General features: G+C 41.2%; 1 protein-coding gene and 2 long non-coding RNA genes across 3 annotated transcripts; all 3 read right to left on the bottom strand.

The window, feature by feature from the left end:
• Nucleotides 1–206: 206 nt before the first annotated feature.
• On the bottom strand, nt 207–2,647 carry LOC120050475. Its single transcript, XR_005477205.1, has 3 exons — nt 2,607–2,647; nt 944–1,069; nt 207–425 (listed from the first exon to the last, which is right to left on the bottom strand). It is a non-coding gene; the product is annotated as an uncharacterized LOC120050475 (long non-coding RNA).
• Nucleotides 2,648–2,664: 17 nt separating this feature from the next.
• LOC120050474 lies at nt 2,665–8,091 on the bottom strand. Its single transcript, XR_005477204.1, has 5 exons — nt 7,509–8,091; nt 7,311–7,437; nt 3,398–3,598; nt 3,020–3,243; nt 2,665–2,701 (listed from the first exon to the last, which is right to left on the bottom strand). It is a non-coding gene; the product is annotated as an uncharacterized LOC120050474 (long non-coding RNA).
• Nucleotides 8,092–14,210: 6,119 nt separating this feature from the next.
• Nucleotides 14,211–22,766, bottom strand: LOC120050473 (oocyte zinc finger protein XlCOF8.4-like). Its single transcript, XM_038997061.1, has 2 exons — nt 22,528–22,766; nt 14,211–16,208 (listed from the first exon to the last, which is right to left on the bottom strand). The coding sequence occupies exons 1-2, from the start codon at nt 22,718–22,720 to the stop codon at nt 15,211–15,213; spliced, it is 1,191 nt and encodes a 396-aa protein (XP_038852989.1). The 5' UTR covers nt 22,721–22,766; the 3' UTR covers nt 14,211–15,210.
• Nucleotides 22,767–22,776: the final 10 nt, after the last annotated feature.

Raw genomic sequence — 22,776 nt, 5'->3', positions numbered from 1 at the left:
CTCATCCCATTTTATGCTGTCAACCAAAAGCATCATATCCAATGTTTATTGTTGTCATATTGTTCCATAGATGATCGTAGACAATACTGTTATCTTCCTGAAAGTACTAGCCTGTACAATGTTTATATATATGTATATATACATACACACACAGTTAAAAAAATGTTTTACTTGAAAACAATAATACCAGTTTAAGTATATAGAAATCGATTTTTATTAGAAATTACAACATATTTAACCCGTTGGCGAACACTTATTTAAAGTATTATACAGTAAAATAATGCAAATGTTCAAAGCAGTTAGAAATCTTCATGCATTGAATTGTGTGTTGCTAACCAGGTAGTCAACATTGTGAAGCATTTTATGGTCTAACATGCACAATGGGTATTGTGTGCCACATGCGAGGTTCCTCCAGCCCTGGACCACTACAAAAGGAAAAACAAAAATGTGTCATCTTAGTAATTTTATCTGCCATATTTTAATGTCATACACTTCTGGGACCAGGCTACCTGCCATTCATTTTCAGGTAACATAAATAAAGGTTAAATAAATGAAGTAGTTGCAGTGCTCTGGCTGTACCAGCTGTGGTAGTAAATTCCTGAACGGTCGACCCACTTCTTTTTTTGTTATTTAGAAGATGACTTACAGGAGCAATTAGGGTTAAGTGCCTTGCTCAAATGCACAATGGCATATTTTTTCGAACCAGCTACCTTTCAGTTGCTGTTACTGGCCAAACGCTCTTAACTGTCCGTTCTTAACTGTCCGTTCTTACCCACTAGGCTACTTACAGCTGCACTACTGTCGCTTACCACTAACAGATCTGATATCGTGCCTAGCTGCATGAGTAAAATATCTGAACTATTTTTGCATGTGACCTGAATGAAAAACTCTGGGTCAAAAACGTTCTGCTCACGCCATGTTGTCAGGGGACCCTTTCTCTCACCTCGAGGTCGAATCCAGCGATCCAGGCGGTGGCTCTGTTGGCTGTTCTTGTTATCTGTTGCAGGTAACAATATTCAGACGAGGAGCCGGCGAAGGCCAGGCTGGCGCACAGTTCGTTGCAGTGTTACTGAAAGGAGAGGGGGGAGATGAGACACGTGTGCACACACACACACACACACACACACACACACTAGGCCTGCACATTAAAAAAAGGTTGAGCACCCTCAGTGCATATTTCAGTAAATACCAACACCAACAAAAACACACAGACATTTTGAAAGTCCACAATTTGCTATCATATTAATAAATTCATGTCAAGCGCTCAGACACTAATTAAATTGGGAAGTGCATTATACAGTCGTATGAAAAAGTTTGGGCACCCCTGCAAACGCACATTTGGACAAGCCAGCTTCATTTTGGAATAAGGTGCTGTCGACTGATGAAACAAAGATTGAGTTATTTGGTCATAACAAGGGACGTTATGCATGGCGGCAAAAGAACACAGCGTTCCAAGAAAAACACTTGCTACCCACAGTAAAATTTGGTGGGGGTTCCATCATGCTGTGGGGCTGTGTGGCCAGTGCCGGTACTGGGAATCTTGTTAAAGTTGAGGGTCGCATGGATTCCACTCAATATCAGCAGATTCTTTGGAATAATGTTGAAGAATCAGTCACAAAGTTGAAGTTACGCCGGCGCTGGATATTTCAACAAGACAACGACCCAAAACACTGCTCAAAATCTACCCGGGCATTTATGCAGAGGAACAAGTACAATGTTCTGGAATGGCCATCCCAGTCCACAGACCTGAATATCATTGAGAATCTGTGGGATGATTTGAAGCGGGCTGTCCATGCTCGGCAACCATCAAACCTAACTGAACTGGAGATGTTTTGTAAGGAGGAATGGTCCAAAATACCTTCATCCAGAATCCAGACACTCATTAGAGGCTATGGGAAGCGTCTAGAGGCTGTTATTTTAGCAAAAGGAGGCTCTACTAAATATTGATGTGATTTTTCTATTGGGGTGCCCAAATTTATGCACCTGTCTAATTTTGTTTTGATGCATATTGCACATTTTCTGTTAATCCAATAAACCTAATTTCACTACTGAAATATTACCGTGTCCATCAGTTATTTGATAGATCAAAATGAAATTGCTTTATCCAAACACCCAATTATTTATAAATGGAAATCTTGGAAATTGTCAGGGGTGCCCAAACTTTTTCATACGACTGTATAGATGACTAAACTCAACTCCATGGTGAATGAAATTTCGGATGAACTCCAACAACGGAGTTGAGCAGAGACCAGGCTTTGTGGAATTCAGCTCCGACTACGTCGATTAGCCTGAGGTCAATACTTTAAAAAAAAAAGTCAATTATGAAACACTTGCCTTGTACCTATGTTTGTCCTCTGTACTTCTTTGTTTCCTGAAATCTATATTTTTTCAATAAACGTTAGTCAAATACAACCAACTGTTTGCTCATTGCTGTTGCTCTAAGATGGCAACTCAGAGCAAATGCATGTGCCAATTGAATCTCAACAAGGAAATACCCAGCTAACAAACGTTCCCACAACTTTAGAGTACATTCCCTTAACGTTTTCATAGAATGTTCCAGTGATGTGCAAGGACTGTTTCCAAGAGACCATTCAAACAGAACTTACCCAGAATGTGGTTACCATGTTCTCAGAATATTCAATAGTAATGTTCTAGACACGTTTCCTGGGAACGTTGCAAGAACATTCACGTATCCAGTTTTCTGAGGGTTAGGAGAATATTCCATCAACATCACACAGAACATGGTTGCCATGTTGGTTGCCACCTGATGGTTCCAAAGAAATGTTGTCCCCTCAAAAAAAACATGTATTTACACACCACCCATTGTTACTGTGGCCGAGCCAATCAAGGCCCTAATTGGTGCACCACTGATCTATTTACAGCTCTTTGTCTGTTGGCAAGGTTAGGGACACCCACACACACAGTGCTTTTAACATACAATGTTTTCAACTTACACATTTGACACACATGATTACATTGTGGATGTTCATTTATACAGTAATTATAATTATGTCCTCACCTAGAATTTGAACTCACAACCTCTTGGTTCACAGCATTCCGATCTTCCTGCTACACATTTTTTTTAAGTTTTGACCTTGGGAGAATCAATGTAGTTGATGGAGTTCATCAGAAACTTCCATCACCATGGAGTTGAGTTTAGTCAGCAAGACAGAGGAGTGTTCACAAACATGAAACACTTGGACTGGTAGCTGAACCATCCGTCAGGGCAGAACCTGCGTGGTGCTGTGAAGACAACGATCAAATATAAACATTTGTTGACATCTTAATACCAAGGCGTTGACATTGGCAGGAGTATGACCTTGCTGAAGTACAACGTTTGATCTCATAATGTAAAATATGAATGTTTATTTAGTCTTTGGTGTTTTTTTTCCCCTACCTGTTGACCGATCCAAATTACACTTGTCTTTCATTATGTGGCCATGTATTGCAGCACGTACCACATCAGTAATAGTAGAACAAGTAATAGTAGAACCAGTAACGGTGATAGTTTTGACTTTACATCATTCACAGTGAATTGTCAATATAGCTTTAGGTTCTGCAGCCACCTCTTCAACAGCCTCAGCCTGTACTCCCTCCTCTGGAAAAGCACAAACAATACACGTAATCAGAGAACAATATCATTATTTTGCCACCAGCAAATCACTATGACATGGAGTTATAGATACCATATAAATATAGTTGTTTTCGTGCCTTTAGTATTTTATAGATGACATGTGGTTTAATGCATTTGTTTCATACCAATGTGAAGTCTCACTAAAGGGAATCCCTAAACTATAATTGATCAGGAAAAAAGGTACATAATAGACAGTGATGCTCCTGCTTGATGAAAGCCCATAGAGAAGAACTGACCTGGGACTTCACTCAGCTTCTCTCTGGTGCAGGAGCCTCAACCCTTTAGTATTTTAGGGACTATAGTCAGTAGACTGGACCCTGGTTTTACAGTAATATACACTAAGTATCATAAGTATTCACCCCCCTTGGATTCTTTTCACATTTTGTTGTGTTACAAAGTGGGATTTAAATGGATTTAATTGTGATTTTTATTTTGTCATTGATCCACACAACATAGTCCATAATGTCAAAGTGAAAAGAAGATTCTACAAATGTTTACAAATTAAATAACTAAAATAATGTAATTGCATAAGTATTCACCTCCTTTATTTAGGCAAGCCTAAATTAGCTCAGGGATCAAATTTGGTTCAACAAATCACATATTTAAGTTACATGGACTCATTCTGTGTGAAATAATAGGGATTGACATGATTTTTGAATGACTACCCCTTCCTCTGTCCCCCATACATATAACATCTGTAAGGTACTCAACTACAAAGACCAGGGAGCTCATAAAGCCTCATAAAGGGCAGTGATTGGTAGATGGGTAACATTAACAAATTAGACATTGAATATCTCTTTAAGCATGGTCAAGTTAATAATTATGCTGTGGATGGTGTATTAAACCACCCAGACGCAACAAAGATACAGTCGTACTTCTGAACTGAGCTGCAGGACAGGAAGGAAACTACTCAGCGATGTCACCATGAGGCCATTGGTGGTTTTAAAACAGCTACAGAGTTCAATGGCTGTGATGGGAGACAAATGAGGATGGATCAAAAACATTATAGTTATTCCACAATAATGACCTAAATGACAGGGAAAAGAAGAATACAAATATATATTTAAAAATGTGCATCCTGTATGCAACAAGGCACTAAAGTTATACTGCAAGAAAACACGACAAAGGAATCAACTTTTTGGACTAAATGCAAAGCCTTACGTTTGTGGAAAATCTAACAAAACATATTACTGAGTAACTGCCTCCTTATTTTCAAGCATGGTGGTGGCCGCATCATGGTATGGGTATGTTTCCCAATCCTGGAAGAGGGGCCTGAGTGAAAAGGTTTGGGAACTCCTGACTTACAACACAAGGCCAAATCTACACTGCCAACTGGGCAAAAACAGGTTGAATCAACATGGAAAACTGATTGGATTTGCAATAAGTCATCAACGTAAGGGATTTATTTTTTTTACATAACCTTTAACCTAAATCCAATGACATGGTGACAATATTTGTTGATTTCACGTTAGTTTACAACTCAACCAAATGTAAATTAAACTAGACATTGAACTGACATCTGTACCCAGTGGTTGCAGTTGCTTACCAAGGAGACAGTGAATGTTCCTGAGTGGCAAAGTTAGTTTTCACTTTAATCACTTAAATCTATGGCAACAATATGTGATTATACAGATATACTAATGTCAAGATATGTCACAATATTCGTATTCATAATTTAAATTGAACATTAATTTGCAAGAGACAAAGTCCATTTCATCAATAGTTATTGCTCTAGTATCCTATTGTGCCACTGATGCCAATGACATCTATAGTGCCACCAACTGGTCTGGTGCCACCTAAGGTTGGTTCTCATGAAATATACATAAGGTTTATATACCAAATGTATATACCAACTAATCATTCTCAAATTCATTAGAGGTTGAATTCATTGAGTCTTTATAAAATAAAATCTGGAGTCAATCTGACTTCTGGTTCATGAGAGTATTTTTAGCATTAGCATATGTGCTAACGTGCATCTATAGGTACAGTGTGGGCATATTTGAATGCAGCAACAATTGTTTTTCAAAACCATTAAAGATGCATATAATGAGTCTAAATACAACATTTGGAGTGAATCTGAAGTGAGGTTCACAAGGAAATTATTTTGAGCATTAGCGTTACATGCAAACAATGAATTGTTACTAGTTTCCTTGTTTTTTTATATATATATTCATATATAAATTCAGTGTGGTTCATGTTAGGTATGTCCATGATAGTGATGACAAGATTCAAGTTCATAGATGACTGTGGAGTGGATTTACAGCGGTTTAAATGGGCACATAAAATCTGACTCAGACATTTTTTGACCAATCCCTTAGCTTTTCTCAAACTAAGTTAAGACATGTACCATGGCCTCCCGAGTGGCGCAGTGGTCTAAGGCATTGCATCGCAGTGCTAGCTGTGCCACTAGAGATTCTGGGTTCGAGTCCAGGCTCTGTCGCAGCCGGCCGCGACCGGGAGACCCATGGGGCGGCGCACAATTGGGTTTGGGGAGGGTTTGGCCGGCAGGAATGTCCTTGTCCCATTGCGCACTAGTGACTCCTGTGGCGGGCCTGGCGCAGTGCACGCTGACACGGTCGACAGGTGTATGGCGTTTCCTCCGACACATTGGTGCAGCTGGCTTCCGGGTTAAGTGGGCATTGTGTCAAGAAGCGGCTTGGTTGTGTTTTGGAGGACGCACGGCTCTCGACCTTGGCCTCTCCCGAGTCCGTATGGGAGTTGCAGTGATGAGACAAGACTGTCACTACCAATTGGATACCACGATATTGGGGAGAAAAAGGGCAAAAAAAAAAAAAAAGACATTCCAAATATTTTTTTAAATATATTTCGCATATTAGCGTATGTACTAATATGCATCTACTGGCTAGATTCAGTCATAACCCACTGGCAAAAACTGGTTGAATCAACGATGTTTCCACGTCATTTCAGCCAAAAAATGAAACGTGATGATACGGATACAATACGCATTTCTTTAGTGAAAAGACACAACTCTGGTTTCTCTTCATTACGCACAACCCTGCATGGTGGAGATTTTCTGGGGTTCTGTCCCTTTCTCTACTCTCTCTATTCTATCCTTTTCTTTGGACTGACCAGGAGGCAGCAACAGTAACAGTGGCTTGCCCTCGGCTGGCGCTGCCTTTCTGGTCAAGCGGAAAAGGCAGAGAACACCTGAAGGACTGGGGAAGCGGAAGGGTAACAGTGGCTTGACCGTGGCCCGACCTGACTCGCCAGTCCACTGACCACCCGGAACCCCCCGGCATCCGGAACCAGCAATGGACCAGCTGCCTGAGGAGGAGACGATGGACTGCAGGCCTTGAGGCGAGTAGAGTGCTGTCAGGGTCAAGCCATTTCTCCCTCTACCCTTGGCCTGCAGCCCTCCTCTGCCCTTTTTTTTTTTACCCATCTGCCCTCCTCAGGCCACCAACACCAACCAGACCAGGACCAGCTGACCGCCAACCACCCAGAGCAGACCAGACAGCATCTCTTCCAGAACCAGAAGAGCGGAGGAAGGACCAAAGACACCAACCTACGCCTGGAGCGAGCAGACCACAGGAGAGTCCCCCCCCCCCCCATTGACCTATGGGTCACGGGCTTCCAGGTGTGTCTCCCTGCTCTGAGGTTTGTCCTTCCTTCCTCTGCAGGATCACAGACCCCCCAAAACAACACCACCACCCACCTGAACAAGATGACCAGGATGACCCCAGGAGTGATGTGCCACTACAACATGGTGAGGCTGTTGCTAATCCCCAACGAGGAGACTGTAGAGTACGGAGCCACCAAACACCGGGGAGCAGCAACAACAACTGCCAGATCAGAAACCATGGATTTCAGCAGGGCAGTTTTCCAGAGTGGTATTGGCTTTGTGCAGTCTTACCTGAACTGCCTGATGAAACCCCCAGGGCCACAGGAATCATTCGAAGCCAGTTTCAAGACCCTGTAGTTACTAGAACAGTTCGTCTAAATTCAGTACAAAGACTCTGTTTAAGGGGTGTCTCTCCCACAGGCACCAATGCTATGGCAGCTGTGTCTGGTCTGCTTAGTTCACTGACAATATATGGACAAAAAAATCGGAGGGAGTGGAATGCTCGCTTCCATCCTTGAAATAACCTTTGGAGCGGGTTTGTTGTTTGTGACCACCATTATTTCCTTGACGTAGCCATACTCACTGATTACCCAACTCTTAGTCGACTGAAAATGTCTCAACTACAGTTGCTGCGTGTGTTTTTAAATGAGCGTTTAATGGCTACTGCTGTCGAGATTTTCGGGGCAGTTGAGAAACCTATGGCGGAGTACCAAGAGAATGATAGGCTACAGAGACTGCTGCGGAAAACACCGGAGGTAAAAGGTTCGTATAGCATAGAACCTCGTATGATCGCCACATTCAACACGAGCTATTTCCATTATGACATTTAGCAAGTTAGCATTAAAAATCGCGAGACAATTGCCTACTACGCTCCGTTTCCATTTAACAGCTGTGCGTAATGACGTCACACACAAACAACTTTCGCAAAACCTAGGTCTTTTCTCAGTTAGATTCTATCAACTCCTCCGTCCTCCTTTAGAAACAGGTCAAAGGTAATCGAAGAGAGGCGTCGAGGAGAGGGAAAATAGGCTTGAATGACTCTGCAGAAATCAGGGCATTCATACTTCTTGCGCTTCGTTGAACAGTGCAGAGCTGTTGTGAAGGAAGTGAGTTTGTGTTCATACAGGACCTCCCGCCATCAAATCATGGCAATGCGGAGCTACACGAAGCCCTCTACATTGTTACAACATTTGAGAGGTCCAAGGAGATGTGGTACAAAGCTCAATTTGGCTTCTGCGTGCCTTGTTAGGCTCCGCGTTTGCCTCACACCATCATCTATACGTCGCTTTCGACCACATTTTCAGATCAAGTATACATTGGCTCATAGGCTCCTTTAGTCCATTATTGTGTTGATGTCTCCGGTATCCCGCAATAGCCAGCATGGATAGAATGCAATAATTAACTAATATCTGCCATATAATTTGCATGTTCCAACGTATCACCACGGTACATGCATGCTGTGTGAAACTTGCATCACGAAAAGCAAGGCAGAACAATTCAAGCATTCTTTTAAGTCAGGATAAGCCTGGTCCTGCAAAGAAACATTTTTATAGTTGAAAAAATATATTTAGCAAGAAGTAGGCATTTAGAATGAAATGTGCAGTGGAGCTTTATAGTTACGTGATGACATCACGTGCCCTGCATACCTTCTGCAAATATAATTTTTGATAAACTCAGTTTCCATCATAATTTGTTGCAATAAAGAATGTTTGACAAAAGAAAAATCCACCCGACAATTGCCTGCTAAGGAGCGTTTCCATTGATATGTCTTGTCGATAAAAACAGCTGGAGAAATTAAGTCACACACAAAAAAAGTTCTCAAAAAGCTAGAATGTCGACAGAAAAATGTGGTTAAAGTGTTTCCATTATCCATTTAGGCAAATTACGCACTAATAGCCAACATTTGTGACTGCCTGTATGCTTTCCCATCTACACTATATATACAAAAGTATGTGGACACCCTTTCAGATTAGTGGGTAAATAGCCACACCCATTGCTGACAGGTGTATAAAATCGAGCACACAGCCATGCAATCTCCATAGAGAGCTCAGTGACTTTCAATGTGGCACCTTAATAGAATGCCACCTTTCCAACAAGTCAGTTTGTCAAATTTCTGCCCTGCTGGAGAAACAACGGCTCAGCCACGAAGTGGTAGGCCACACAAGCTCACAGAATGGAAGTGCTGAAGCGCATAGCCCATAATAATTCTGTCCTCAAGTGCAACACTCACTACCAAGTTCCAAACTGCCTCTGGAAGCAACGTCAGCACAACTGTTCATCTGGAGCTTCATGAAATAGATTTCCATGGCCGAGCAGCCACACTCAAACCTAAGATCATCATGTGCAATGCCAAGCATCGGCTGGAGTGATGTAAAGCTCGCTGCCATTGGACTCTGGAGCAGTGGAAACGTGTTCTCTGTAGTGATGAATCACATTTCACCAACTGGCAGTCCAACAGACAAATCTGGGTTTGGCGGATGCCAGGAGAACCCTAGCAGCTCCAATGCATAGTGCCAACTGTAAAGTTTGGTGGAGGAGGAATAATGGTCTGGGGCTGTTTTTCATGGTTTGAGCTAGGCCCTAGTTCTAGTGAAGGGAAATCTTAACGGTACAGCATACAATGACGTTCTAGACGATTCTGTGCTTCCAGCTTTATGGAAACAGTTTGGGGAAGGCCCTTTCCTGTTTCAGCAAGACAATGCCTCCGTGCACAAAGCGAGGTCCATACAGAAATGGTTTGTCGAGATTGATGTGGAATAACTTGACTGGCTTGCAGAGCCCTGACTTCAACCCCATCAAACACCTTTAGGATGAAGTGGAACGCCGACTGCGAGCCAGGTCCAATCGCCCAACATCAGTGCCCAACCTCACTAATGCTCTTGTGGCTGAATGGAAGCAAGTCCCCGCAGCAATGTTCCAACATCTAGTGGAAAGCCTTCCCAGAGGAGTGGAGGCTGTTATTGCATAAAAAGGGGGGACCAACTCCATTTAATGCCCATGATTTTGGAATAAGATGTTCAACGAGTATCATGTAGTGTATCTGCTTCATGTCTCAGGTAGCCGCAAGAGCGAGCATGTACTAATTTATAGTTAATTGATGAAATCACTTGACCTTATTACCTTATTATTAGGCAATCATTTATTTGAAAAATTAAATTTCCATAATCATTTGTCGCAATAAAGTTAAACAAAAGAAAAATCCAACAGATACAATTTTTGTTGATCTTTAAAAAAAAAAGATCCTATAGTTGTCTTTTTTTGTGACGTTGAGTTTGTCGTATAAACCTGGGTCAATAAAAACCTGCCTAATGTTTTGTGATTATGGTGTCGTAAAAATCTTAGCTAATGGTTAGCAATTAGCATGTTTGACATTTCTACTATTATCGGCTAGCATATTTCCATTGGCATATGGTCCCAAGTTAGTGGCCATCTTATTATTTTCTTAAATAACGAGATGTATTCGTTTTAATTTAGTTAAACAAGAGACATGAACCTCTAGCCTGAAGTGTTTCCTAGATCGCCGACTAGTTGGTTAGCTTTCCGGTAAAAACAATTACTGACCCGTCAACTTTTCATTGCATACCCTGCTGCGCCTCCCTGTGGACTTGTAAAATGGGTTGTATGGACCCTGAATGCTGATTGGACAAGCAGCGTTCCAAGCGGTGCTATATTCGCAGACACATGCACACCTTTGCCTGCGAACAGTTTAATCTGAATCCCTGCGCTTCCACTTCATGAGACCATGTTGCTGTCTGAATCATCTCTTGAATGTATCTCAACTCGCACGTTATTTCTCCTTGCTTCTAAGCTACCATTTGGTTTGTAACAGCGTTGGTTACTATAATGTTGCGTTCACGTGCTAGTCGGAACTAGGAAACTCAGAAATGTCTGACTTACCAACTCATTGTAGAAAGATGAGTTTCACAATTGGGAAGTAACAGATTCAACCAATAGGAAGCTCTACATAAAAAAAGTGTCCGTTTTAACTCTGAGGTTCCAGGTTTCTGATAGAACGTGAACGCGGCATTTGCCTTGCAGTCTGACCTCGGAAAAGATGTTTCACTCTCTTGAATTGTCATTTCCCCTGTGCCAAGAAAAAAGTGAAGTGTCCAGACGAGACATACATTTTTTTCTGAGCCAGGCGAAATCACGCATCAACATTATTATGGATATATCCAAGTAAATGCCAATAGAAAAAAAATGCTAAAAAACAAAAATGCGAGTGACACGCACACGTCTGTAGCATTGACAACCTGACCAATATGTTGGTAATTGTTTTATAAAGCAATAAGGCATGCGAGTCAGTGCTATTTAATGACTACATAATACATATCGTTCTATATAATGACTGCTTCGGCGTCGGGCAGAACAACGCCATGTACCTATGACTGTATTCATTATATAGCACTGCCGCTTGTACCTTATTGCTTAATTAAAACATGCTTCCTCACCCACTTTGTTTGTGTGCTGCAACCAAATGTCTCATTAGTTTTACAGATGAATCATATGTTTTGAAATAGATTTTTGATATCAAAAATAGATGATCCTTTTTAAATTATTGAATTGGAATTTCAGTTGACTTCTAGAATTTACTGTCTTAAAAGGGGCAATCTGCATTTTGTAAAAAAAAACAAAAACGTTAAAATGATTTATACACTGACTGTACAAAACATTAGGAACACCTAAATTATACACCTTTCCATGACATACATTGACCAGACGAATCCAGGTGAAAGTTATAATCCCTTATTGATTTGACTTGTTAAATCCACTTCATTCAGTGTAGATGAATGAAGAACACTAAGAAAAGAGGTTCAAACTAATTAGCTAGCTAGAGACTTTAATTGACATTACCTATAAACAAACAAGCAGCTTGCCGGTTTTATTATTTCGATAAGGAGTTAGGAGGATAAAGGATTTTTAAGCCTTGAGACATGGATTGTGTATGTGTGCCATTGAAGGTGAATGGGCAAGACAATGGTTTTAAGTGTCTTTGAACTGGGTAGTAGGTGCCAGGTGCACCGGTTTGTCTCAAAAACTGCAACACCTTATAGAGTTAATGCCCTTACGAATTGAGGCTGTTCTAAGGACAAAAGGGGTGCAACTCAATATTACAAAAGTATTCCTAATGTTTTGTACACTCAGTGTATATACCCATTGAATCTTGAAGAATATAACTAACCCTAACCCTAATATAATGCATCATAAGCTTACTTCAACTGTCGTACCCCATCAGACCCCCAAATATAAGCTTGTTTTACCACAGAGTTTCTTAACAATGTGATTGTTATCAAAAACAGTATAGCCTTAAAACATGGTTAAAACTATAATTTTTAATGAGCCCCATCCCTCAGCTCTAAACCAAAACAATGGCGGGGTGGCGGCTTTGTTATTGTTTGAACTGCAGAGTGCCCCTTTTAATTCGAATTCACCCCAACCCTGATGTGTAAAGACTGTATAACCTCTACTCCTCATCTCCTTCCCTCCAGACTTCCTGCAGCTCTCTCCTGCTGTCTCTGAAGAGGTTCTCCCTGGGCACTGTGAGCAGGAGCAGAGCCTTAGTCTAAGACAGGAGAACACTGAGCCCACACAGATTAAAGAGGAGGAAGTCGGGACCAGTCAGGAGAAAGAACCGCTTCAAGAACTATTTGATACCAAAGAATCCATATTCGCTCCTCCCTGTGTGACAAGTGAATGTGATGATGAGGACCCACTTCAGTCCTTGATTCTTCCTCAAATCCAGACTGTGGAGAACAGAGTGTGTGACCCTAAACAAGTGAATCTCACACCTTTTGGCACTGTGACTCCGCTTAAGGCTCTCAACATTCCCTGTGACCCACAGCACGGCCGAAAGCAGCGACTCAATAGGACTCGACAGCAGCCCAACATTGGATCACAACTCACCATTGGAGAAACACTGTTCCAAACCCAGCACCACAGCTATAAAAACTCTCCGCTGCTGTGACTGTGGTGAAACGTTTGCTCTAAAATCTGACCTGCAGATGCATGTGACTCTCGCCAAGAAGAGACCCAGTGAATGCCAATTCTGCTAGAAATGCTACAACTCTACCTGTAAACTGAAGGCCCATGTGTGAATCGGCCCCTAAGTGAATCAAGTTTGATTTGAATTATGTAATTATTAAACAGTACAGAGTATTGTAGGAAACTCACAGCTCTGGTTCAAAGTCTGTTTTCACGTTACTAAAAACAGGGATTCCGGTTTGTTTTGGAATGTCTCTCAGGGTGATGAGAGAATCAGAATGATGTTATTGATACATTCAAAATACATACTTTCCAGATAATATTGCCTTCCTTCTGTCCAAGAGTATTTCTCATTCATTTTGACCTAATGCTGTCCATTCAATGTTATTGATTGAATCTTTTGGGAAGTAAATCACCAAGTCGGCCTTATTCCACCTCAAAAACATTTCACGACTGAGACCCTCTCTTACTGACCCCACTGCTGTAATTCCCATTCACGCCTTTGTATTATCCCGCCTGGACTACTGCGACGCCATTTTCTACGGACTCCCTGTCAAAACACGGGACAGACTTCAAAACTCAGCCACCCGAGTCTGCTCCCCTGGCATTGGCCTCACCAACATCCCTCATACCAGGCTCCGCTTCATGGGTGACCATGCTGTTAGAAGTGCAGAACCTTGCTGATTATCTCATGCAACTAATCAGTTACATTACCAGCAAAAATATTGTAATCAGATACTTCTGAAAAACTGGGTGACTTTTAAATTAAGAACTGTGGCGTGTCTCCACTCAACTCAACAGGTGGAAATTACAAAATGTGCCTCAATCTTCTGTGATGGCCTTCCCCCACACAGGACACAGTCATGTTTCTCTCCATGTGTACTCTTAAGCTCATGATACAGTAGCAACATTACCTCAACAAATTCCAAGTGTATCATGGCCTTGAAGGCTCCAATGTGAAAAGAGACAAGTCAGGTGGCGGTCATCAAGTTCAGAAAAAGTATTTAATGTTGCAAACAGTAGAGGCCTACTGGGAGATCGCTCTGCAAAGTCAGCAACCTCTTCAAGATACAACTGCTAAAATGGCAAATGGCTCAAAGGCAAATTCTTCTGAGTGACAAGAATATTAATTCTGAATGAGACATACATGCATCATTATAGACGATGGGTGATATTGAACAATGAAGCACACAAAATGGTTTCTGGAAGAGACGGGCTACACAATTAACCATACAAGTTCTGATCTCAGTGGAAAAATACAGTTTCACACTTAATGAAAGTTACAGCCAATACAGAATGGAAAATGATTATGGCCTTTAATAGTTATGCATAGATGGTGCCGACAGACATGGCAGCTTTGCTTCTAGCTAAGCAACTTTGCAGAATTTGTGTGTGTGTTATTACATACAGCCTGAAAGTACTTTTAGATATCAGAGTGGCGGTAACTCACCAGCATTACGAACAGTAATACAACTTTCCCGAATTGGATCTTTTGTTTCTTCCACACCCCCAAGGCATTTTTTTGAATTGTTAGATACTACTGCACTGTTGGAGCTAGGAACACAAGCATTTTGCTACAACCGCAAGAACAGCTGCTAAATATGTGTATGTGACCAATCAAATTTGATTTGAATAGAGATCAGGCTTCAGGGCTACCAGAGTAAAGGTCAATCAAGTGTGTCCTCAGGTGACCCTTTAGGCTTTGAAGGTTGTTCTTCGCTGTGTGTTCTCTGATGACTATTTAATGCACTTCTGGCACTGAAGCATTTTCTACAGAAAACTTGGAAGATTCCTCCCCTGTGTGAATGTCTCATATGAAAGGCAGTTGTGAAAGATTTGTCACTTATGGTATTAATGTGGTTCCTCCCCTCCGTCTCCCCAGACGATTCAGATTGTAATGAGTGAACCATTTACAACAATCCTGACAGCAAAATAGTTTATTGCTCATCTGATTATCCTCATATGCACTTGTGACCGCCAGTGTTTAAAAGATCTGCTACTATAACAACAATTATCTGATTTTCTTCGTGTGAATCCTCATATGCGCTGTCAGATTACCTTTATGACGAATATATTTGCCACAATGATGACAGTTACAAGATGTCTCTGTGTGATTCCTCATGTGATAACTTAGAGAAGTCTGCTGATTATAACATTTTCCACAGAACTGGCAGCGATACGGTTTCTCCCCTGTGTGAATCCTCCTGTGAATATTCAGATCCATAAATTTATAAAAACATTTGCCACAATCATGGCAGCGATGCGATTTCTTCTCTGTGTGCGACCTCCTATGATAATTCAGGGACCCAGTGTTAGAAAAATATTTGCCACATTCAACACAGCAATAAAGTTTCTCTCCTGTGCGACCCTTCAAAGTGGTCAAGGAGGGTTCGAAGCGTTCAGACCGAGTGAATACTTTGCCACAATTCACCCTTGTGTGAATCCTCATATGAGAATCCAGATATCCCCACTGAGCAAAACATTTGCCACATTCATCACAGCGAAACGTATTACCTCTGGAGTGTATCATGATCCTATGAGAATTCAGTCTTCCCATCTGAGTGAAACATTCACCACAATCACTACAGCAAAATGATTTATCTTCTGTGTGACGCCTCCTTTGCACTGGTGATTTCAGATCCATTGATTTTCTACCCTTGGAGCTGATAAAGCTTTTTCCCTTTTCTGTCTGTGTCCTCCTTGATTGGGGCTGGGGCCGAGAGCCACTGGTTGGCTTTGAAAAATCCACTTCCTTAGGTTTTGTTCTGTCTTTGTACTCTTCACTTTGGGTTTGTGAGGACTGAGTTGAGTACTGATCATAGTCACTTTTCACCCAGGCAAGGGTGAATACAGAGTCTTCCTTCTCCTGGATGATCCTGAATTCCTCCTGTTCCTCTTTAATCTGTATGGGGTTCAAGTCATCTTGCCCCAAATCGGGGCTCCACTCTTGTTTAAAGTGCTGCTGCTCAGGGGGAAACTCCACTTCAGAGACAATGAACTGCTCAAAGTCTGAAGGGAAGGAGAAAAGATGAGTTAGAATTCATAAGCTGATGAGATAGGGGTCTTTGCATCTTATTATGTCAGGCAGCGCATCATCATCATCATCAACTGACAGTGTAGATCAATTCTGATATAAAACAATGGGGTTCCTGTTGAAGTATAAGTTCAGCCTTTCACAATGTAATATTAGTTGGTTCATCACCTTGAAAGTAGTCTATGGGCCAGGGGAGTCTTTAAACAGCCACTACGAATGTTGGCAAACTTCAGCCACAACTAGAAAAACATATATGGAAGTGATAAGCAACTGTGCAATGTCAAATCAAATTAGGGCTGACCCCAATTAATCGACTGGTCGATTGTTTGGTCGTTAGGCTGTTGGTCGACCGAGATTGCTTTAGTCGAGCAGTAACAAATATATATTTGCGCCTAGACTAAAAGCCGATTTAAGTTTGATTCTAAAATGTGGTCGGAGGCTCCATATGGAGGGTGTGACACAGAGGCACGTAGAGGGGAAATCGATCTCTGTACCGCATCGCCATGCGCCTCCCAAATTTTGTAACAATGCGGAGGGCTCTGTATAGCTCCACATTGACATGATTGGTTGACAGTAGGTGGGGGCGGTACATCCTGTATAAACACAAACTCACTTCCTTGACATCTCTGCACTGCTCTGGGAAGTGCAAGAAGTATGAATGCCCTGACTTCTGCTGAGGCCATATCAACGTACATGGCCAATGCATACGTCAGATTGAACATGTGCCCAGACCAGAATGCACCCTCTCCCGCCAATTTGGGCACAGTCATTGTTTCATAACTTAGTTGTGTGAATAGTTTGCTTTTGATTGTTAGTGTATATTAATTCCCCATTACATACACTACCGGTCAAAAGTTATAGAACAGCTACTCGTTCAAGGGTTTTGTTTATTTGTACTATTTTCTACATTGTAGAATAATAGTAAAGACATCAAAACTATGAAATAACACATGGAATCACGTAGTAACCAAAAAAGTGTTAAATCAAAATATATTTTATATTTGAGATTCTTCAAATAGCCATCCTTTGCCTTGATGACAGCTTTGCACACTAATGGCATTCTCTCAACCAGCTTCATCTAGAATGCTTTTCCAACAGTCTTGAAGGAGTTCCCACATATGCTGAGCACTTTTCCTTCACTCTGCGGTCTGACTCATCCCAAACCATCTCAATTTGGTTGAGGTCAGGGGATTGTGGAGGCAAGGACATCTGATGCAGCAGTCCATCACTCTCCTTCTTGGTCAAATAGCCATTACACAACCTGGAGGTGTGTTGGGTCATTGTCTTGTTGAAAAACAAATGATAGTCCCACCAAGCCCAAACCAGATGGGATGGCGTATCGCTGCAGAATGCTGTGGTAGCCATGCTGGTTAAGTGTGAATTCTAAATAAATCACAGACAGTGTCACCAGCAATGCACTCCCACACCATAACACCTCCTCCTCCATGCTTTACAGTGGGAAATACACATACAGAGATCATCTGTTCACCCACACCGCGTCTCACAAAGACACGGCAGTTGAAACCAGAAATCTCCAATTTGGACTCCACACCAAAGGACACATTTCCAACGGTTTAATGTCCATTGCTCATGTTTCTTGGCCAAAGCAAGTCTCTTCTTTTTGATGTCTTTTAGTAGTGGTTTCTTTGCAGCAATTTGACCATGAAAGCCTGATTCACACAGTCTCCTCTGAACAGTTGATGTTGAGATGTGTCAGTTACTTGAACTCTGTGAAGCATTTATTTGGGCTGCAATTTCTATGTCTGGTAACTCTAATGAATTTATCCTCTGCAGCAGAGGTAACTCTGGGTCTTCCATTCCTGTGGCGGTCCTCATGAGAGCCAGTTTCATCATAGCGATTGATGGTTTTTGCGACTGCACTTGAAGAAACTTTCCAAAGTTCTTGAAATGTTCGGTATTGACTGACCTGCATGTCTTAAAGTAATGATGGACTGTCATTTCTCTGCTTATTTGAGCTGTTCTTGCCATGATATGGACTTTGTCTTTTACCAAATAGGGCTATCTTCTGTAAACCTGCTCTACCTTGTCACAACACAACTGACTGGCTCAAACGCATTACGGAAAGAAATTCCACAAATTAACTTTTAAGGCTCACCTGTTAATTGAAATGCATTCCAAGTGACTACCTCATCCGGTTGAGCGAAAGCAAAGAGCGTGCAAAGCTGTCATCAAGGCAAAGGGAGGCTACTTTGAAGAATCTCAAATATATTTTGATTTGTTTTACACTTTTTTGGTTCCTACATAATTCCTTGTGTTATTTCATAGTTCTGATGTCTTCACTATTATTCCACAATGTAGAAAATAGTAAAAGTAAAGAAAAACCCTTGAATGAGTAGGTGTTCTAAAACTTTTGACCGGTAGTATATAATCACATATAGTACATTTACCATTAATTCTTATAATTACTAATCTACAATGATTGTTACTTTGGTTATGGTCATTTCTTTTAATGCATTTAATATTATTCATTCAGTCTTCCTGTTCTCATCGTCAGAGTGGACACATTGTTTGCACAGTGTACAACCTATACTACACTTGTGAGAAACAAGTTTTCGTTTAATTCCATTTGAGTTCTGTCATTTTAGTCAGTCATTGTGTTTTGTTTGGAGTGCTGCTGTCAATGTTGAGTAAGGATGTGCACGCATAGAAGTAGTTCTATAGGCTACCTGGCCTGCATGCAAATGTAGGCCATTTGGGGATCTGATAGTATTTCTGATTGGCTTAACACACCACCACTAATGACCTGTGGAGCTTCTCAAAGTAATGTTTTCTTCACCTCAAACAGCAAGCAAGCAAAGTCCGTTCTTACATCCATTGAGAATTACAAAATCTTTCCAGCTCTCTCTTTCAATAACCACTCGGCGTGAAAGGGAAAAATGTCATGCTCTGATCTAGTGGAAACGTCATAAAAATAGGCTTCTTATTAGTGCTTGACTTGGACTGAAATAGGTTCCGGTACTCATTTTGGGTCATGGTACTCTTTATATTTAGGTGCAGGAGCTCCACAATACTTTTGAGCTAATATTCTATAAGAAGAACAGGAGCTCAAGCAGTAGAAAATTTGAGGTGTCGGTACTCAGCTCTGGTGAGCTCCTGCCAAAGTCAAGCACTGCTTCTTATCCCTTGTGCAAATAGCCTACAGCTGTGTCTGTCCCGAGCTCACTATATTTTATACAATGTTACAAGTATGTTTGCACAAGCCTCCAGCTGGACCCAAGTTAATACAATGGTTCAAGTTTATTGCAGACAGGCGAAACATAGCCAATGTAATTCATTGGATATTTATTTTTAAATCAGGATATTTTCTACCTGCAAGCTGCAATATTTTTATTTGTTGACTTTATGTAGGCTATTTCTACATAGTTGGCAATGGAAGTTACTTTTTAGATTTATCATTTGGATAGATTAACTACATGACAATGATTAAGATATGAAGATGTTAGAAATTCAATTAAACTGTTTCATGAAAATGTGCATATGAAAACCATAACTGGCACGCAGATCTGCAGAAATAGTAAGATAAATTGGCAGTCCACATGAGAAAGGTTGCCGACTCCTAGCCTATTACCAGCAACTTCAGGAGAGTTATGGCAAAATCTGCAAAAGCCAGCAGGAGCTGAACGGGGAATAGTTGCGTCAGGTTAAAGTTTTTTCTTCTGGTTATCTAGATCTCTGTCACCCTCTTGAGGCATCAACCTGTAAGGTTAAAGCAACAGACAAGCTCAATGCATATAGTTGATTTTATTAAAAAACATGGGGTGTGTCTATATATAGCTAACCGATCGCTGCAGCTAACCGATCGCTGCAGCTGTACATAGTCCATCGGTATATAGCCCACCCAATTTACCTACCTCACCCCCCATACTGCTTTTATTTAGTTACTTTTCTGCTCTTTTGCACACCAGTATCTCTACTTGCACATGATCATCTGATGATTTATCACTCGTGTTAATCTGCTAAATTGTAATTATTCGATTTATTGCCTACCTCCTCATGCCTTTTGCACACATTGTATATAGATTCTCTTTTTTCTACCATGTTATTGACTTGTTTATTGTTTACTCCATGTCTGTGTTGTTGTCTGTTCACACTGCTATGCTTTATCTTGGCCAGGTCGCAGTTGCAAATGAGAACTTATTCTCAACTAGCCTACCTGGTTAAATAAAGGTGAAATAAAAAATAAAAATAAATATAGAACAATATACTTTTAAAAATGTTGAGCTATAGACTTGTCAAAAAAACAGAATACTTTAGGGTCAACCAAGATTTTTTTTGTCAGGGACAGCCTTAAATCAAATAATTGTGTTGATTTCAGTTGATTTGGCTATTAACTGGAAAAGTGCTTTATTAAGACAGTAGGCATATTCTGCCCGATTTTTGCCTCTATCCATTTAAGTTAGTAAGGAGGAAACTGGCACCTTTTGCAGCCTGAATGGAGGATGTTTAATGTACTCACCGGTAGCAGGGAAATTAGTGTGCTAGCCAATGTACACTGTCTGTTCAAACGATAGTGGGAACGTCAAAAGACAGAAACAGCGATGACTAGCGGCTGTTCAAGCTAGAAATTATGCAGAGGCAGGCTGCTAGTGGAGTCATGGCAGAGGGGAAGAGGCAAAGCGAGAGGGTTTACTCCACCCCAAATCTGTCCACATTAATTATTACGCAAGTGAGGAGTTTTTGCATGGGGGGTGTAACGGATGTGAAATTGCTAGCTAGTTAGCAGGTACGCGCTAATAGTGTTTCAATCAGTTACGTCACTTGCTCTGAAACCTAGAAGTAGTGGTTCCCTTTGCTCTGCAAGGGCCGCGGCTTTTGTGGAGCGATGGGTAACGATGCTTCGTGGGTGACTGTTGTTGATGTGTGCAGAGGGTCCCTGGTTCGCGCCCGGGTCGGGGCGAGGGGACGGACGTAAAGTTATACTGTTACAGGGGCAATGAGATTTGAATTTAGTCAATATAAAATGTATTGCCATTTTGATAAATTAGGCTTTTTTGATCTAATAGAAGTTTTCGTAACACTTAGGTTGTTACAAGTGTACCACAGGAGGCTGGTGAGGGGAGGACGGCTAATAATAATGGCTGGAATAAAGTAAATAGAATGATATCAAACACATATCTTGATAATTTTCCATTGATTCCATTACTAGGAGCCCAGTCCTCCCAAATTATGGTGCTACTGATACAAATATGATGCACAGACTTCCTGGTAAATTTGAGGAAAAAATGTTTTATATCAGAGTTGTCCCTGTTGAAATTCGAGACTTCAATGCATATTCATGTGGATAGCATAGCATCTCATTCTCCATTGAATACAGTCCGTTGACTTCAAACCCCCTCGTCAAATATTCCAAAAAGTATTAAAATAACGAGATATATCGACCAATCCAAAGAGAGGAACAGGCAGGAGCTTGACAGCCCGCTGTTCTGCTCTGTGGACATCAAATCCAATTGTTAGGGAGAAGACAAGCATCTCCTCATACAATTTATATGGGCCGTTTTCATTACGGAAACCGTTCAGTTTTTAAAAACCAAGCGGAAGCAAACAAATTCTGGTAGGTCCCTCCCCGTTTCATTCGCTTCTGTTTAATAACTGTTTTCCAACAGAATCGGCGTAATGAAGATAGCCCCAACCAGAGTCGCGCCACTAGTTAGTTACCACAACCCAAGTAATAAACTTCTTATTTGGTGTGGTTTATCGCCGGTTGGCATCCAACGTCATGGTGCATTACCGCCATCTACTGTACTGGATAAACTAAAACCTATCTGCCAGCTTAGTTGCTCTTAAAAAATAAAATATTTGAGACTATATCTAATGAAGTTCTACTCAATATACGCGTTAAACTAATTTCCTGTATCCCCTTCTCCCTCATTAGAGATCTCAGCCTCTCCCTTTCCCTGATTCTGCCCACACTGTAGCAATACATGCTCCACGGTCTGTATCTGTCATAAACCCCGCCTTTTCTACAATTTGTATTCTTAAAATCTGATTTTAAACCTAACCCTAAACACAATGCTAACCTTATACCTAACCTTTAATACCAAAAAACAAATGTTTGTTTTCATACATTTTTACAATAGAGACGATTGACTTTGCGGCAACTAATGACAACCCCTGGTCATGTGTAACTGCAACTCAACATGGCTGCCGAATTTGCTAGCTGTAGGCACATCAAAGGTTTTCTAGCCACGTTACTTAGGCTAGCTTCCTGCTGCATTTAATTAAATCCTCAACATTGCAAATGTTTATAAAATGAATACTGAGAAAGTAACAAACCTGCTCTATACAACTTTATCTCAGGTTTCAGGATGACATCAAGCAGCCCCTGTAGACGACCGTTGTCCTCTTTCGATAGATTAACGTTGTCCTGGTACTCTGATATCGTTTTTGCAACGGCTCTGAATATCTCATCTGCAGCGCCTGTACATCGTTGGTTAAAAATCACTCTCAACAACTCCAATTTAGACATTTTTTCATATAATGCCAATGGCTAGCTAGCGTGTGTTGTGTTCCGTCCCCGGTGAA

Source organism: Salvelinus namaycush, chromosome 7 (assembly GCF_016432855.1).
Source record: "Salvelinus namaycush isolate Seneca chromosome 7, SaNama_1.0, whole genome shotgun sequence".
In the NCBI taxonomy this organism is placed as follows: Eukaryota; Metazoa; Chordata; class Actinopteri; order Salmoniformes; family Salmonidae; genus Salvelinus; species Salvelinus namaycush.
Note: the sequence above shows the minus strand (reverse complement) of the source record. Positions and strands in the feature narration are given on the sequence as shown.

Excerpts from the sequence above, each read along its gene's own strand:
- LOC120050473 (XM_038997061.1), bottom strand. The coding sequence starts at position 22,720 with ATGTCTAAATTGGAGTTGTTGAGAGTGATTTTTAACCAACGATGTACA. Across the intron at positions 16,209-22,527 it reads GATAAAGTTGTATAGAGCAG|ACTTTGAGCAGTTCATTGTC; the intron begins GTTTGTTACTTT and ends CCTTCCCTTCAG.